Genomic DNA, 16,595 nt, shown 5'->3' on the forward strand with positions numbered 1-16,595 from the left:
CGAGGGCTCCAGGGCAGAAAGGAAGTAGAGCGGAGGGAGGGGAGTAGCCAGAGAAGAGACGGAGCAGTTACAAAGGCCACATCCTGTAGTGTCCATCTTCCCTTTGTACCATTGGTCTACAGTGGGCCTGGGGTTCTTACAACCATGGGGAGCTTACCGACTAGCTTCTCGAGGCCAGGAATCCCCTGCAATTATAACCAAAAGATTCTGAGAGTGTGTGCTGGGCAGTCTTTGTGTGCCCTACCAGAGCCCTTTTCCACCCTTTCCTGCACTGCTCTGTGCCCCCTGGAAGCTGATCGCTACACAGCGGGTCAACTTAGCTGCCTTTTCCTCTCACATCCAGTTGGGTTTGGCCCCGGTAGGGAGATCTGAGGGCTGGAGGAGAGGAGGGTGTAGGTATATACACTCTGGCTCCCACTCTGTTGGTCTGCATGTCTCTACCAAAGCCTGCAACTTCAGTTCTCCACAAATTCCACAACTCCCTCCCTAGCAACTTTAGGCCCGGGCTGGTAATAACTTCCTGACCCCGGGGAGTCACCATCCCTTGCTGATTTCCCTTCACCCTGCCCATGAGTCCTAGTCGTACCTCTTCTGGGCGCTATCTGTATGATGGTGGACTGACAGGTAAGTGTGTCTGTTTTTCTGAATTCAAAATTCCAGGTTATAGATTCCTGCACCAGGTTAAATGCTGCCAGGATGAAGTCCTCACATTCATCCAAGGTCTTTCACACTTATTACTACGTCTACCTAGAATGTCCTTTCCTTTGTTTCCTTCTCAGGCTTTTGGAGTCAGATAACTCCTCCTCCCAGAAGCCCTCCCCGAACCTGCAGAAGAAGCTAGGTTAAGAGCTCCCCTTGGTGACTGCCTCCATTAGAGCACTTCACCAGCTGGACTCATTGTCTGCTTGTCTGACTCTCTAGCCAAACTCTGAGCATCCTGAGGGCAGGAGTTTTTTATTCCTCATGGTGTCCCTGGCACTCAGCACAGTTCCGAGCCCTTCGGGGAACTCAGTAAGCAGTTGGTGGAATAAATAAGCCAGGAATCTGTCTTAACTCTATCTTACACACCCAGGAGAGAGCAACAAAAATAGACTGAATATTTTTTGGCTTTCAGGTTAGACAATCAAGGAATAGTTGTGGTTCACTGTGTGCCAACCACTGAGGTAGGCATTGGGAAACTACAGGAGACACCACAGACCCACCCCTGCCCCCTGGAAGGAAGAGAGCTGGATGATTTTGATAAATTCAAGCATGTTCTGTAAACCGCCATGACCTAATTTAATGGATATTTACAGAATATTATATCAAGCAACTGCAGAGTGTACTTTCATTTCAAGTGCATCCAGAATGTGGATCAAGATATGCTGGGCCATTAAACAAAGTATCAATAAATCTCAAGGGATTGAAAGTATATGGAGTGCATTCTCTGGCCACAAAGGAATTAAATAAAAAATCACTAACAATAAGCTATCAAGAAATCCCAAATGTTTGGAAATTGACACATTTCTAAATAATGTATGAGTCATAGAAAAAATTCACAAGGGAAATAAAATATTTCTAACTTAGGCACAATATGTCAGAGTGTGTGAGATGCAGTTAAAGCAGTACTTAGAGGGAAATAGATAGCTTTAAATGCTTATGTTTGGAGATAAATTTTAAAATCAATGATCTAAGCTTCCATCTTGAGAAGCTAAGAAAAGAAGAGCCAATGAAACATAAGGTACATAGAAGAAAGAAAAAATAAAGATAAGACAAAAAGCAATGAAATCAAAAGCAGAAAATAGAAATAGCAAAGCCAAAAGCTAGTACTTTAAAAAGGTTAAGAAAACTGATTAACCCCTAGCAAGACTATTCAAGAAAAGTGAGAAAAAACACGTTACCATTGAAAAAGGGGACATCACCACAGACCCTACAGACATTAAAAGGATAATAAGGGAATATGAAGAGTTTTATACTGATAAGTTCTACAACTTAGAAGAAAAAGACAAATTCTTTGAAAATATAAGCATGCTGGGGCTCCTGGGTGGCTCAGTCGTTGAGTGTCTGCCTTCGGCTCAGGTCATGATCCTGGGGTCCTGGGATCGAGCCCCGCATCGGGCTCCCTGCTTCGCGGGAAGCCTGCTTCTCCCTCTCCCACTCCCCTTGCTTGTGTTCCCTCTCTCGCTGCCTTTCTCTCTGTGTCAAATAAATAAATAAAATCTTAAAAAAAAGAAAAGAAAGAAAATATAAGCATGCTAATTTCAATAAAAGAAAATTACAAGGCACTGTAGTATAATTCAGCAAGGGAATTTTTCTAAGTCCAGAGGGATCTGGAAGGATTTCCCAGAAGTGATATTTAAGCTGACACCTGAAAGAGAAATGGAATCTTACCAGGTTAATAGAATTGTGTCCCAGGCAGCAGAGACAGCATGTGCAAAGGTCCTGACGTTGGAATGAGCCTCGTGTATCCAAATAAAAAAAGTCCACCGTAATGGCCCTTTTTTGTTGTTTAGTGACCACACACCTACATCGTTCCCTGGTGTAAACCTCCAGGTGGACCTGCTTGACTTGAACAGAAATGCTGAGACCAAAGCAAACTTACTGGTAAGAGAGACCTTTGGAAGTTTCTGGGCTGTAAACGGGAGGCAATTTATTCTGTAAACTATATCATTCCCTCAGTTTTGGAGCTAGTGTTCCCTTTCATGTGGATGGTGATGCTCCTGTGGCCTCACACTAGGAGCACTCACATCTCTCTAGCATTGCACTTTGTATGTATCATGAGTTCTATGGATCTAATACCTACAACTCTTAGCCCCATTCTACAGAGCAGCAAGCTGAGGCTTCAAAGATGGACCATGTTTTGCCTGGGGTGACAGAGGCCAAGCACTAACCTCTGTGCTCTATCAACCTCTGCCCGACATGTCTCAACTTTGGAACTGGTTGGACTGAGAGGTTTGCGTCTTGGGCATGGTTTTCCCAAAAAGCCCACAGTCCCTTCCTCATGCCAGCCAGAAATTCTCTTCATAGGGAGAAAACACACACACACACACACACACACACACACACGCACGCACGCAACCCTGACCATCTTAGCCAATGTGTCCCTCCTCCCATCTCTGCAGAACTGTGGCCACCAAGGTGCAGTGAGGTGCCAGGATCTGATGTGCATCCGTGGAAGGGGTGGGGAGAGGAGAGAGTCCCTTTTTGCAGCTGAGTGTGTGTGTGCAACTTCCTGCCAGTGAGGAAACATTCGTTCAAATCAGCCCTGGTTCTCCTTTCCCTGCTCTGGCCTCACAGGAGGAATTGGCCGTGAGCTGTGGGCCGCGCTGGCCTCCGCCAGATTTCCTGGCCAAACTGAGGAGGAGAGATGCCCTGGACCGTCCTGCTCTTTACAGCCGGTGAGCCTGATGTTCCCCCTGCACCAGCCCCACCCCGCCCACCTGGCCTCTGCTCTGGGGGCAGAAAGCAGCACAGGGTTGCCTTCCCCAGGCACTGGAGAAGGCTGAACGCGGACAGATTTGCCCCAGAGCTTTGGAAATGCCCCAGGAACATGGCTTTCTCTTAGTGAGCTCCTCATCACCCGCACATCAAGGATATCAGAAATCCCAACCCGCTGGGGTCAGCGGTGCCCACGCCCCATGACTCAGCCCTGCTTAGCTTCCACAGGCTGTTACCTCCGGGGCTGGGGCAACAGGAGGAGCTGCTGGGGGGCAGGGGGGAAGCCGGGCAAAGGTCTAGAGGTCCGACAAGGAAAGGCTTGTGTAGACCTCACCTGAGCTAGACACTCTGCTCAGGAGCCTGGGGGCAGCTGGGGAGACACGAGTACCTCCTATAGGAAACTGTACCCCCCAAATCCCAATTCCTGACAGCCCGGGAAACAGGAGCACCCCTTTGCTCTCTGCTCCTCCTGTTCTTTCCCTGGCTCATCCCCTCCAAGCCACCCTGGCCGCCTTGAAGCCCCCACACCGCTTCCATCCTCCCAGCATCTGCCCGCGTGCTCTTCCCTCTGCCTGGAATGCTCTCCCCTAGCTCCTCCTATGTCGCCTCTTCAGGGAAGCCCTCCATGGCCTCCCCAGCCAGCGCAGGCTTCCCATTACCCTGTCTGATGGGCTGCACTGTGCTTCTTGTCTCCTTGAGAACGTCAGCCCCCCGAGGCAGGCATGTCGATCTGTCCATCTCGTTCACATTCTGTCCCCAGCACCTAAAACAGGGCCTGGCATCAGGTGAGTGCTGTTGACTGAGTAGTAAGGGTATAATTGCATCGCTACGTAATAACCACTGCGATCATAATAAAATGATTCAAACGTAGTGACCCCCAACCAGGTGCCTAGTACCCGAACCCCTCAACATAGCAATGGGGTAGGGTCGGCTACCTACTTGTAAATAAAGACCAAGGCCCAGGGGGTTCAGCCACTTGCCCAAGGCCAGAGAGCCGGTAAACGCCTCTGCTCTAACCACTCAGCCTGCCTCCCTTTTCCTGCATTGCAGGCTCCTTGGCAATCCCAGCGCCATCCATCCTGCTGGTGCCCCCACACCCCAGCAGCCAAGAAGACCCCATCCACATCGCCTGCGTAGCCCCTGGGGGCTTCCCAGGGGCAAATTTCACGCTGTACCATGGTGGGCAGGTGGTCCAGCTCCTGCAGGCGCCCGCGGACCAGCTTGGCGTCACCTTCAACCTGAGTGGCGGTGGCAGGGAGGCTCCAGGGGGCACATTTTACTGTCAGTATGGTGTGCTAGGTAAGCACCGGCAGCCAGAGCTGTCACCGCTCAGCAAGCCCGTGCACGTCTCCTTCCCAGGTAAGACCCACCCACCGGCCCTCGCGGCCCACGGCTCCATTGACTCACCTCCGAGCCTTTGCTCATGCTGTTCCCTCTGCTTGGAAGCCTTTGTGGGACAAACCAGGCCTCCAACTGGCCAGGGCTCACTCACCTTTCCTCGCTGAATTCTCACAGTCATCCCATGCGACGGGTTCAGCGATGCCCACCATTTTGCAGATAAGGAAACTGAGGCACAAGAGATGAGGGTACTTGGCCAAGTCACACAGCTAGCAGGGCAGCAGAGCTGGGATTCCACGGGCTCCAGTATCTAGGCGTGAACCCTCCACACTCACTGCACCCCCCTCCCCGGCCACGTAACATTTGTGAGCACCTCCTATGCACCAGGCACTGTTCTTGACCCTGCAGTTTCAGCAGTGAGTGAAACGATGTCCCTACCCTCCCCCACCTGACATTCTGAGGGGATGCAGACAGTCGAGAAGCAGGGAGTCCAAAAAATATTCAGTGTAGCCCGCAGGGGACAAATAAAGTGGCAGGGATGAAGTACCACCTGGTGAAGGGTGTCGTTTTAAATACAGAGGAGAGTGGCCCGGGAAAGCCTCTCTGAGGGAGCGACATTTGAGCAAAGACCTGAATGATGAGGAGGCAGCCATGTGGGTATCTGCGGCGAAAGGGTCCCAGGCAGAGGGAGCTGGCTGTGCAAAGGCCCTGAGGCTGGCACGTGTCTGGTGTGTTTGAGGAACACCAGGGCGCTCTGTAGGGCTGAAGCATAGTGGGCAAGGAGAAAAGTTGGGGGAGAAAAAGGCACAGAGGTGGCAAGGAGGACCGTGCAGGGCCTTTGGCTGCCTCAAGGACTTTGGCTCTTCGTCGAAGTGAGACAGAAAGCCTGGAAGGCTGATATTTTCCTGTGGTCTTTTCAGGACAGGAGGTTGGGTGTGGGCTCCAGGATCAAAGAGCAGTCTCCAGGTAGAGCCTCTACATCACCATCCGTCAGAACTCCAGTTGCAAAGAAAACTTTGTTGCCAGCAGAGGCCCCATTTAAAGAGAACTTTGTTGCTCGCAGAAGCCCCAGTGCCTTGAGGCGACAGAACAGTCTGTGTCTTTGAGCTCCACCGTCAAAGGCCCCCTTCTCTCACCTTGGGCCTGTGGTCTCAGAGTGCGGAGGGGACAACAGCCCTCCTGCCCCAGACGAATGAATGAACAAGGGCTGACAGTGTGAGAATATCAACTATGTGTCTGTTCCTTCCCCTTCCTGGCTTAGCTCCTGATCTCCATGGGGATCAGGTCATCTCCTCCTGTCTCCCCTGAGAGATCCCCTCTCTCCAGGGAGGGGCAGCCAAATCCCTTACAGAGAAGTAAACTCTGAAGCTGGAGCTTCATGCTTTTGTGGCTGACTTCTGCATGGGTTCCAGGGTCTACCATGGGGCTGGGGGTGGATGTCATCTGACCCCCTGGTACGAGGCTGAAGCCAGCAGGACTCTCAGGCTGCAAGTAACTGGAAACTTACTCAAACTGGCTTCAGCAACAAAAGAGAATGTGTTGGTTTGCCAAACTGAAGTCAGTCTGCAGGGCTGACTTCAGGCATGGCTGGATCCAGGTGCTCAAAGATGTCGGGAATCATTTGCCCTCTCTCGGCTCTGCTTTCTTGTGTCTTATTCTCAGGCAGGACCTCCTCTTCATGGTGTCAAAATTGTGCCTAGCAGCTCCAGATATATATCCTACCAGCTTTGTAATGCTGGCCAGAGGAGTAATCCTCTCTTCCCAATAGTCTAGCCAAGTCTCAGAATTAGCTCTCATTAGCTCAGCTTTGGCCCCATGCCCATCCCTGAACCAATCACCATGACTGGGGGGTGAGGAATATGCTAATTGACCGGTCACGAGGTTTGCCAGATCCCCAGGGTCCAGCTACACCCAGGTCAAATGGTTGGGCAGTATGCGGGGGAGGGCTGGTTCTCCAAAGGTAATCTGGAGGAATGACAGGTGTCCCACCTTCACCCTGCACCCCACAACTCCATAACCTGCCCGCCTCTTTCTCTCATGTTCCTCTAGTGCCCACTTGGATACTGGCACTCTCCTTGAGCCTGGCCGGAGCCCTCCTTCTCCTTGCTGGGCTGGTGGTCGTTGCCGTGGTGGTCAGGAAAGGTAACAGAAGGCAGAGACGGGCATAGCCCAGAGGCTGCCAGTGTGCAACCGCTGGGACGTGTAAATGAACCCCCAACCACACCCATTTTTTAGGAGCACAGAGGCACACAGCTGGGGAGGTCTTACTCCAAGACTTAGCAGTAAAAAATCTTCCAGAAGTGCAATGTTGGTGGTGGGGCTGGGGAAGTAGATATATATTTTTTTAAGTTACAAAATATATATAACACAAAGTTTCACATTTTAACCCTTAATTTTTAAGTGTCCAGTTTGGCAGCATTGAGTACATTCACTTTGTTATGCAACCATCACCACCATCCATCTCCAGAACTTTGTCATCTGCCCCAACTGAAACTCTGTCCCCTTTAAACACTAACTCTCCATTCCTCCTCCCCCAGCTCCTGTCAATCACTGAAATTGACAATAAAAAACAAAACAAAACAATGTTAGGGGGCACCTGGCTGACTCAGTCGGGAGAGCACGCAGCTCTTGATCTCGGGGTTGTGAGTTCGAGTCCCATGTTGGGTGTGGAGATCACTTAAAAATAAAATCTTGGGAAAAAAAACATTTTTTTTACATGCTTGTTTGAAGCTTTTACCAATACACATTACTCATGTAATTGGGGGGTGGGGAGGATTTCACCATAGTTCTCCTGTTGAGTGGCACATTTGCCAGAGGAGAAGGCAAGGTTGGATCAACAAATGTATGAGGGAACCTTTGGAGTCTTTTTTGTTTTGTTTTGTTTTTGCAACTAGGATGCAACCATGACCAAGATCTAATAAATGCTTATTTATTTTTTTGTTCCCAGTTAAAGTAAAAAATTTGCAGAAGAAAAGGTGAGACCGTTTCTGGAGATCCTCTGAGGGCGGTTTGGGGGAAAGAAATACCAAATGGGGGGTGTGGGGCAGAAGTTCCTGATGGGTGTTAAGGGCTCTGAGACCTGGCCTGGTTCTGGGGACAGAAGGGCATTTCCCGTGCTGGGTGGGGGTCTCCATTCCAAACAGCGCCCTCTGGTTGGGAGGGCTGCTTAAGAGGAACAGGTGCCATTTATAAAGCACCTAGGGTATGGGGAGCACTGTGCTAGGAGACTGCAGCTGGAGTCCATGGCAGCTAAGCTGGCATTATAAGTAGCCCCATTTTATAGACAAGGAGACTGAGGCTCAACTTAGTCACACAGGGAGCAAGTGGCTGCGTCGTCCTCACATCCCTTAACCAATGACTGCCCAAAATGGTTGTAATACTCTAGAAAGTCACAGTTGGGAGAGGTGAGTGGCACCCTCTGGGGCGGTGCAGTGCCCAACTTGTAGCCTGTAGGCAGTGGCCCCAGCCTCAGTTTCTCCCCTCTGAGAGGGGTGGACACCCCACTGCCTGGTGGCATAGAGCTAGCCTCAGCCCCAAGGATCGAATCCCGACTTCACCTGGCAGTGGGGCTCCTGCAAGAGAATTTCCATCTGCGGGGACTCAGGGAGGATGCAAAGGCAGGTGGGGAGTGAAGGCCAAGTTTGGAGCCAGGGCTTCCCAGAACAATCCTCCAGCCTGAGAGCAGCAAGTCATCACTCTCCCAAATCCCTTTGTAGAGAGCGAGAATCCTGCTGGGTCCAGATGAACTTCGCCACCACAGGTGTGTATCTTCTTACTCCTATCCCCTGCCAGGGCAGGCTCACCCCCTCAAAACTCTAGCGGGTCTCGTTACTTGCTACTGAACCTCTTCTGAGGTCGCTCACTTCCCTTAGGGTCAAGAACACACCCTCCCCTCCTCCCACCGCTAGGTTTCACCTCTCACCTTCTCTCTTCGCCTCATCCTCCGGCCTTCTGCTCACTCTGACCTCTGCCTACAACATTCTTCCTCCCTCTGGTCTTGGTCTAAAGGCCACCTTCTCCGGGAAGCCTTCCCTGACTGCCCAGACAGGGGGTGTGTTTCTACTTACCTGCCTTCAGCACCCTATCATTCTTCTTACCCCTCGGGAGAAAAACACAAGTGTGTATGTAATACTCGCCTCCAGCGCTGGACGCTCAGTTCCACTGGGGACGGACTGCCTGGCACTGTCCTTAAATGGAGCCCCCTTTGTGATCCAGAACGTGTCATCCTGAAGGCTTCCACCAGGGGGCGAGGGGCAGCCAGTCTGTGCCGCGTGATGCTCCGGAAGGGGCCCGAAGCAGAGAAATTCCATTCTCTGTACTTCTTCCACTGTTCCACACTTTTTTTTTTTTTTAAGATTATTTATTTGAGAGAGAGAGAAAGAGAGAGAGCACAAGCAGGGGAAGCAGCAGGTAGAGGGAGAAGCGGACTCCCCACTGAGCCAGGAGCCCCACTTGGGTTCGATTCCAGGACCCTGGGATCATGACCTGAGCGGAAGGCAGACGCTTACCCAACTGAGCCACCCAGGCGCTCCCACTGTTCCACACTTTTATTGAGCACCTACTATGTGCTAACATTTGGGGGGCGTCCCTCAATGACCAAGACAGGTGGTCTTTGCCCACAAGCCCATACTGCAGTGGGGGAACAGCCCAGGGCCGGCAGGACCCTGTCTGGAGCGAGGAGGGCGGTCCCGGGAGGAAATGGTGTTTAAGCAGAGATCGGCAGGAGCAGAGTAGGGGGGCGAAGAGTAGGCGATTGGGGGAGAGCCTGGGGTGGTGGAAGAGCTGAGAGGTGCTCCCGAAAGTGGGAGTTGAGAGGAGAAACCCATTTATCAGAGGGCTGCGAGAGGCCCCTGGGGGAGGGCTCTGGGCAGAAAAAGGACACCCTTCAATTTACAGCTGGGAACGGTTCACCCTGCGGAATGCGCTGGAAGGGAGGGAAGCATGCTGGGAATGGGTCCCAAGCCCTTCCTCACGGTTGACTTGAGGCCTGTGGCTCTGGGGGGAGCGCCCCCAGAGGGCAGTGAGCAGGGATTTTATACTGGCACTTGGCTTTCTTTTCTCTATTTCAGATATGACCTTTGATAACTCTCTGTTTGCCATCTCCATGGTAAGTCATTGCATTTCTTGGTCCCGATTTTCTGCTGACTGTCCTAACCTCTGGGAGACCACCATCAGGCTGGGCCGACCTGATGTCTCTGAGCTTGGGGGCGGGGGGGGGGGGTGCTGGGAAAAGCCCAGAATCACTGAGCAGGGATTTGTTTGTGAGCTGAGAGTTGGCTCTGGAAATTGTCTGGGGATGGGAGGCAGCCATGTCCAGGCCGTCGGGTGGCAATGGGCAGGATCCCCGGGCCACCTTTGCCCTCAGTGGGGCCAACCCTATAGAATGGTGACAGGGGACTCAGGGTGACCCGGTGGGGTCACGTGCTTTGTAACAGTCCGATGCAAACTGTAGTTCCCTCCTGGTAAAGAAAAGCCTGTTTTTATGTTCAGTTTCAGGGACTTCAGCTTAAATATCCAAGTTCTGCGTTTCTCTTTCAGTGGGGAGGGTCTCATCGCATTCTGCCCCTTTGCAAGAGGTTTTGTTCTCCCAGATCACACGGTGTTGGGGATGAGATTCGAACCTGGTCTATGGGACTCCTCTGCACAGCTGCATCTTGGGTAGATGATGATGATGATGATGATGATTAATTATTATTATTTTATTAAGTTAGAGATAGATGAGCCTTGGAAACCATGGATCAAGGAAATGTTCATCCAGCTCCTCTCCAGAGTAGGGGACAGGTTTGGGGTGCAGGTGGCCCCCCTCGAGGTGGCCTCCGATGCCCCATTTGGACAAGTGGGCACTTTGGGACTGCAGTCAAGGAGCCGGGTGGGGAGTCGGTGTGCCTAGGGCACCATAATGGGGGAGGATTGGGCTGGTTCAACACACCCTTCCTGGGCGTTGGGACAAGAACAGGACAAGGCCTTTAATTCTTCAGAGCTTTCTAATTTCTCTTTTTTTTTTTTTTAAAGATTTTTTATTTATTTATTTGAGAGAGAAAGAGAGAGCACATGAGAGGGGCGAGGGTCAGAGGGAGAAGCAGACTCCCTGCTGAGCAGGGAGTCCGATGCGGGACTCGATCCTGGGACTCCAGGATCATGACCTGAGCTGAAGGCAGTCGCTTAACCAACTGAGCCACCCAGGCGCCCCAGAGCTTTCTAATTTCTACGGGGGGTGGGGTAGACAGACGATGCCACATGGGGTAGGAGTGAGAGGGAAGCTCACTTCTCCCTTAGATGGGAGAGCCAGGAAGTCTCAGAGATGGCCAACAAGCAGGGGATAGCTACGGAAGATTGCCCCAGGCTCGGGACACGTTCTTGGCACCGTCCAGTATAACAGGAGTGGAGCCGAGTGAAGAGTCGAGGGGAGCCCCGCGGAGAACTTTGATTGTTGCCCCAAGTGTGATGGGAGCCATGGAGGGTTCCAAGCAAGGGAGAGAGGTGACCGATTCAGGTGCTCACCCGCGCCCTCTGGCGGCTGCGGGGAGGACAGACTTGGGGGGCGTGGGCCGACCGGAATGTGAGGGTGTATTCCGGCGGTGGGGAGTAGTTACCAGGACAGAGGCGACTGTGCTGGTCCAGGCAAGCTAAGGGGTAGGCGGTAGGTGGTTTGGTCCAGCGTGTTGGCAGCGGAGGTGGAAGAAGCGAACAGATGCAGGTCAGATCGATTCAGGGGACAGGAAACACCGCACTGATTTTGGGTTGGATGATGGGCGGAAGGAGAGGCGGAGGGAGGCGCGTGGGAGTCCTGGGGAGCAGCAGGCGTGGGGGGACCACCTTACCCGGCGATGCCCAAGGGCAGGTGCAGACGCGCATCTGGAGTTTTGGAGAGAGGAGCAAGGAAATTTAAACTGTATACGAATGTGGGAAGGAAGGAGCTTGGCCCCGCCGGCCAGTTCAGCCCTGGGCGGTCTCAGTTCCGGGAACAAATCCTGTGCTGTTAAGAAAAAAAAAAACCCAAATCCGGCAGGCAGGGCAAATTCTAAAACTTTCTGTGAGAAGACGTGCTGCTCAAGGCACTACCCTGGGGATTTTTCCTTTTTCCCCTTTTTAAAAAAAGACATTTAAAATGAAACAAGTGGAAACAGTCAAGGAGAAAAATTTAAAAAGTATCTTAGTCCTTGTGACTATATATGTGTTTATTTTTTTTTTTTTAATTAAAAAGACCTGGGGCACCTGGGTGGCTCAGTCGTTAAGCGTCTGCCTTCGGCTCAGGTCATGGTCCCAGGGTCCTGGGATCGAGCCCCTCATTGGGCTCCCCGCTCTGCGGGAAGCCTGCTTCTCCCTCTCTCGCTCCCCCTGCTTGTGTTCCCTCTCTCGCTGTGTCTCTCTCTGTCAAGTAAATAAATAAAATCTTAAAAAAAAAAACCAAACACCTGGCCGGGGGCGGGGGGGCACCTGGCTGGCTCAGTGGGTAGAGCATGTGACTCAATCTCAGGGTCGAGAGTTCAAGCCCCATGTTGGCGATGGAGCCTACTTAAAAATTTTTTTTTTAAAAATATGAAATACATCCATATGTCGAAATTATATATCCAGTAAAGCATTCTTCTGTCACTAACCCCTGTTCACTCACTGGTCTCCTCCTCCACACACACAGATAGCCACCAGCATTAGGAGCTTCTTGGAAATGCAAGCAAAAGTGGAAATAAGGGGTGTATACCTTCAACCCTTTCTAACACAAATGATAGTATGCTATCCACACTATCATGCTTCCTTTCCTTCACAGTAAATTCTAATGGGATCTTTTCTAGGTGTTTCTTTTTTCCCCCATCATGGTAAAATATCCATAACATAAAATTGACCATTTTTAAGTGTCCAGTTCAGTGGCATTAAGTACATTCACCTCGTGCAACCATCACCACCATCCAGCTCCAGAACTTCATCTTGCAAAAGTGAAACTCTGTCCCCACTGTATACTAACTTCTCGTTCTTTTTTTTTTTTTTTTTTTGAAGATTTTATTTATTTATTTGACAGATAGATACATAGCGAGAGAGGGAACACAAGCAGGGGGAGTGGGAGAGGGAGAAGCAGGTTTCCTGCCGAGCAGGGAGCCCGATGCGGGGCTCGATCCCAGGACCCTGAGATCATGACCTGAGCCGATGCTTAGGCAGACGCTTAACGACTGAGCCACCCAGGTGCCCCCTAACTTCTCATTCTTAACAAACCCCAGCCCCTGGCACCTACCATGTGCCTTTCTCTCTCTGTGGATTTGTGTATTCTGGACATTTTATGTAGAAATGATGCCATATAATGTTCATCCTTTTGTGTCTGGCTTTTAAAAAAAATATTTGAGAGAGAGAGAGAGCGCGAGAGAGCACAAACAGGGGGGAGGGGCAGAGGGAGAGGGAGAAGCAGGTTCCCCATTGAGCAGGTAGTCCCACGCGGAGGTCCATCCCGGATCAGGACCTGAGCCGAAGGCAGATGCTTAACCTACTGAGCCACCCAGGCGCCCCATGTGCCTGGCTTATTTCATTTAGCATAATGTGTTCAAGGTTTGTTCATGTTGTAGCAGGTGTCAGAATTTTATTCTTGTTGAAGGCTGAATAGTATTGCATTGCATTTATATACCACTTTTTTAAAAAAAAGATTTTATTTATTTATTTGACAGAGAGAGACGCAGCGAGAGAGGGAACACAAGCAGGGGGAGTGGGAGAGGGAGAAGCAGGCTTCCCGCGGAGCAGGGAGCCCGATGAGGGGCTCGATCCCAGGACCCTGAGATCATGACCTGAGCCGAAGGCAGATGCTTAATGACTGAGCCACCCAGGCACCCCTATATACCACATTTTATCTGTTCATCTGTTGATGGACACTCAGTTGTTTCCACCTTTTGGATACAATGAATAGTGCTGCTATGAACATGGGTGTGTAAATATCTGTTTGAGTCCCTGCTTTCAATTCTAGTTTCTTTTTGAAGCATTAGAAGCTGTGCTGTTGGCTGAAATAAAAGTGAAGCAGCTAATCGTTCTCCAGCTTGTATTGTGTTACCCTACTGAGGGTCTGATATTCACTTTCTATGCCTTATGAAGTGGGGTTGACATTTTTTTAATTTTAATTTTTTAGATTTTGTTTATTTGAGAGAGTGCACATGTGTGAGGAGGGGAAGGGGCAGAGGGAGAGAAAATCTCAAGCAGACTCCCCGCTGAGTGGGGAGCTGGACGCGGGGCTGGATCCTAGTCCCCGAGATCATGATCTTAGCCAAAATCAAAAGTCAGGCACAGAACTGGCGGAGCCCCCCAGGCGCCTCAATATATATATATATTTTTTAAGTAGACAAAGACACTGAAGCTAATTATGGGCCTTACTGGGATGGTCCAGCTAGGGAGGTGAAGGACTGGGGTGGAACCCAGCCTGCTCTCACCCACCAAACTTCAGTTTTATCAAGTTCATCTCTTCTTGACTGCAATTTGGGGCAGGAGCGTCCATGGTGGAGGAGAGGGTAGACTTTTGAAGCAGGTTTTGTGGGAGCCCAGAACAGGGCGACAAGGTGGGGGAGGGGAAGAGATAATGGTGATAACTTTGTTCACTTAACTATTAGTGCTTGCTATGTGCCAGACACTTTATCTATTTAATTCCTTTAGGTTTTGTAGCAACTCTAGGAGGGGTATATGAGCATTCTCCCCATTGCGCAAAAGGAAGAAATAAGGCTCAGAGGGGTTAAGTTACTCAGTTGGACAAGGTGGAGCTGAGATTTGAACCCACGCTGTCTGCTTCCCTTCTCAGCATACAGAAAGGCAGGAGGACAGAGGGCAGGATCTGGGCCCTAAAGCTGTGGGGTGGTGCGTGGGGGTGAAATGAGACCTGATGGACTGAGGGAGTCTCAGACTCAGAATGTAGGGAGACCCTAGATCCTGAAACCTCAAATCACCCTGTTCTCTGTTTTTCCTCCATGGACAAAGAAAATGAACCCAGAAGAAGATGCAGCTACTCTGGATGCTTGCTCAGGCGCCGCCGAGACACCTGGCAACTCTGGGCCCCGGAAAAGGCCCACCTCCACATCATCCTCGCCTGAGCCCCCCGAATTCAGCACTTTCCGGGCCTGCCAGTGAAGCTGAGGATCGGGGGCCCCTCTGTGTCTGTGCACTCTCCATTCAGCCCCCTCTCTTGAGGGCCTGAAGTCCCTCCCGCTACTTTGGGGTTTCTGGCTGCCACTTTTTCAGGGAATTGACGGGGGGAGATAAAGGGAATCCTTGGCCTTGGGACCTTCCTCACAGAAAAGCAGGAGTAAGCAGAGGGGGCACAGACATTGTCCTGGAGGTTGGACAGAAAGCAGGAAGACTCTTGTTGACTTCCCAGCTTCTCAGACCACGTGGGAAGGAGATGTTAGGATCTCTGTGGCCCCCAATTGGGCCATAAGAGGTCTGAGTCCTCCACATACCCCTCCGATGTCTCCTCCCCTTTCCACATCTGACTTGACCAACCCAACTGGGTTTTTGGAGCATAGGGTACCTGGGGGTATGTTCTGTAAGTCTGTCCTGCTGGCATGCCTAAGTTATTAATTATAACACGTGTCGAGCTGTTCCCACGGTCTCTATGGAGTGTAATCCTTCAAGCCCAGGATTTCTGGGGTCTAATCACTGGATGCCTAGGGGGAGGGGAGAAGTACCCCTCAGGTGCATGCAGTCAAGGTAGTATATGGGGAAGCCGGTGGGGGTACAGGAGGGGGGACAGTGTCACGTGGTGTTTGCTAAAGTCCTTGCATTGGTGAGTATAGTAAGTGGAATGATGGGGGCGTCAATGAGGAGGTCAGAGAAGAGTGGGAGCTAGAGAAGGTGGGAAGCCGCCGCAATCCTTTTTGTACCCTCTAGAAGAGAATGACGCCCTGAAGCAGTGACAGGGGGACTTGGAAGATAGGGGTGTGTAGGGCGTGTGTGTGTGTGTGTGTGTGCGTGTGTGTGCGTGTGTGTGTGCGCGCGCCCCCCTGTAGAAAGGGGCACTTGACCCTGCTCTGCAGGATTCATTGGCCAGTCATCGCGGGGGGGGGAAGGGAGGGGCTAAGGGAGGGGCCGAGAGAGAGGGATCCTAGAATTTTTTGTAGGGGAATAGATGGACAAGGATGGAGGAGGAGGGCAATGGGGGGAGGGGGCGGAGACGATGGGGAAAGAGATAAGGAGAGGCTGAGTGCTAGGAGAGGGGGCCTTCCAACGGATTCAAGTCGAGGGCAGAGGCTGAGTCCCTCCTCAAACTGATTTTCCTTCCTGGAGGGCTGAGGTGGGGGCCACAGGCTGGGGGCGTGTCCCGGGACCTGGCCCCGCCCCTCGCGCAGGCCCTCCCTGAGAGCCCGGCGCCTCACAAAGCGACATCCAGTGGGAGGGAGCAGGACCGGTACAGGGGCGGGGCCTCGTCGTAGCTGGACCCCGTCCCCCGCGTGCCTCCTCACAAAGCGGGGCAGGGCCAAGGGGCGGAGCTCAGCCACAGACGAGTGTCGGAGCCTTCGGGCGTCAGACCCGCTTCCACCTTTCCGGGTAGGGGAGCCGCCTCACAAAACGCGACCGTTTGTGCGGGGCGTGGCCCAGGGCGTGTCCACGAGGCCGAGCACCGCCCCCTGAGGCGCGCCCCTGTCCCCTCCCTCCCCACGTCTCGGCTCTGGCACCACGGTACAAAGCGTGGCCTTCCGAGCAGCGCCGGGCTGGGGGGCGGGGCCCAGGTCCAGGGGCGTGTCCGCGCGGCCGAGCACCGCCCCCCGGCTCACGCTCCGGCCCCGGCGTTCCTGGGCCGCGGAGCCACCTCACAAAGCCGCGACCGTTCGCGCGGGGCGGGGCGGGGCGGCCCCGTCCCCCCGCATCCTCCCTCCCGGTGCCCT

General features: G+C 52.2%; 1 protein-coding gene across 1 annotated transcript; it reads left to right on the forward strand.

Annotated features, from left to right (window-relative positions):
• Positions 1-557: 557 nt before the first annotated feature.
• CUNH19orf38 (chromosome unknown C19orf38 homolog) lies at positions 558-15,267 on the forward strand. The gene is made up of 9 exons (XM_032396084.1): positions 558-624; positions 2,493-2,583; positions 3,277-3,377; positions 4,468-4,716; positions 6,805-6,897; positions 7,703-7,730; positions 8,472-8,515; positions 9,825-9,862; positions 14,692-15,267. The coding sequence occupies exons 3-9, from the start codon at positions 3,347-3,349 to the stop codon at positions 14,839-14,841; spliced, it is 633 nt and encodes a 210-aa protein (XP_032251975.1). The 5' UTR covers positions 558-624; positions 2,493-2,583; positions 3,277-3,346; the 3' UTR covers positions 14,842-15,267.
• Positions 15,268-16,595: the final 1,328 nt, after the last annotated feature.

The sequence above is a fragment of the Phoca vitulina genome, unplaced genomic scaffold (genome assembly GCF_004348235.1).
Source record: "Phoca vitulina isolate PV1807 unplaced genomic scaffold, GSC_HSeal_1.0 scaffold89, whole genome shotgun sequence".
Classification (NCBI taxonomy): Eukaryota; Metazoa; Chordata; class Mammalia; order Carnivora; family Phocidae; genus Phoca; species Phoca vitulina.

What these genes read in the sequence shown, in the direction of transcription:
- CUNH19orf38 (XM_032396084.1), top strand. Translation starts at nt 3,347, where the DNA reads ATGCCCTGGACCGTCCTGCTCTTTACAGCCG. An exon ending in AAAAATTTGCAGAAGAAAAG is followed by an intron (nt 7,731 to 8,471) that starts GTGAGACCGTTT and finishes ATCCCTTTGTAG; the next exon opens with AGAGCGAGAATCCTGCTGGG. An exon ending in CTCTGTTTGCCATCTCCATG is followed by an intron (nt 9,863 to 14,691) that starts GTAAGTCATTGC and finishes CCATGGACAAAG; the next exon opens with AAAATGAACCCAGAAGAAGA.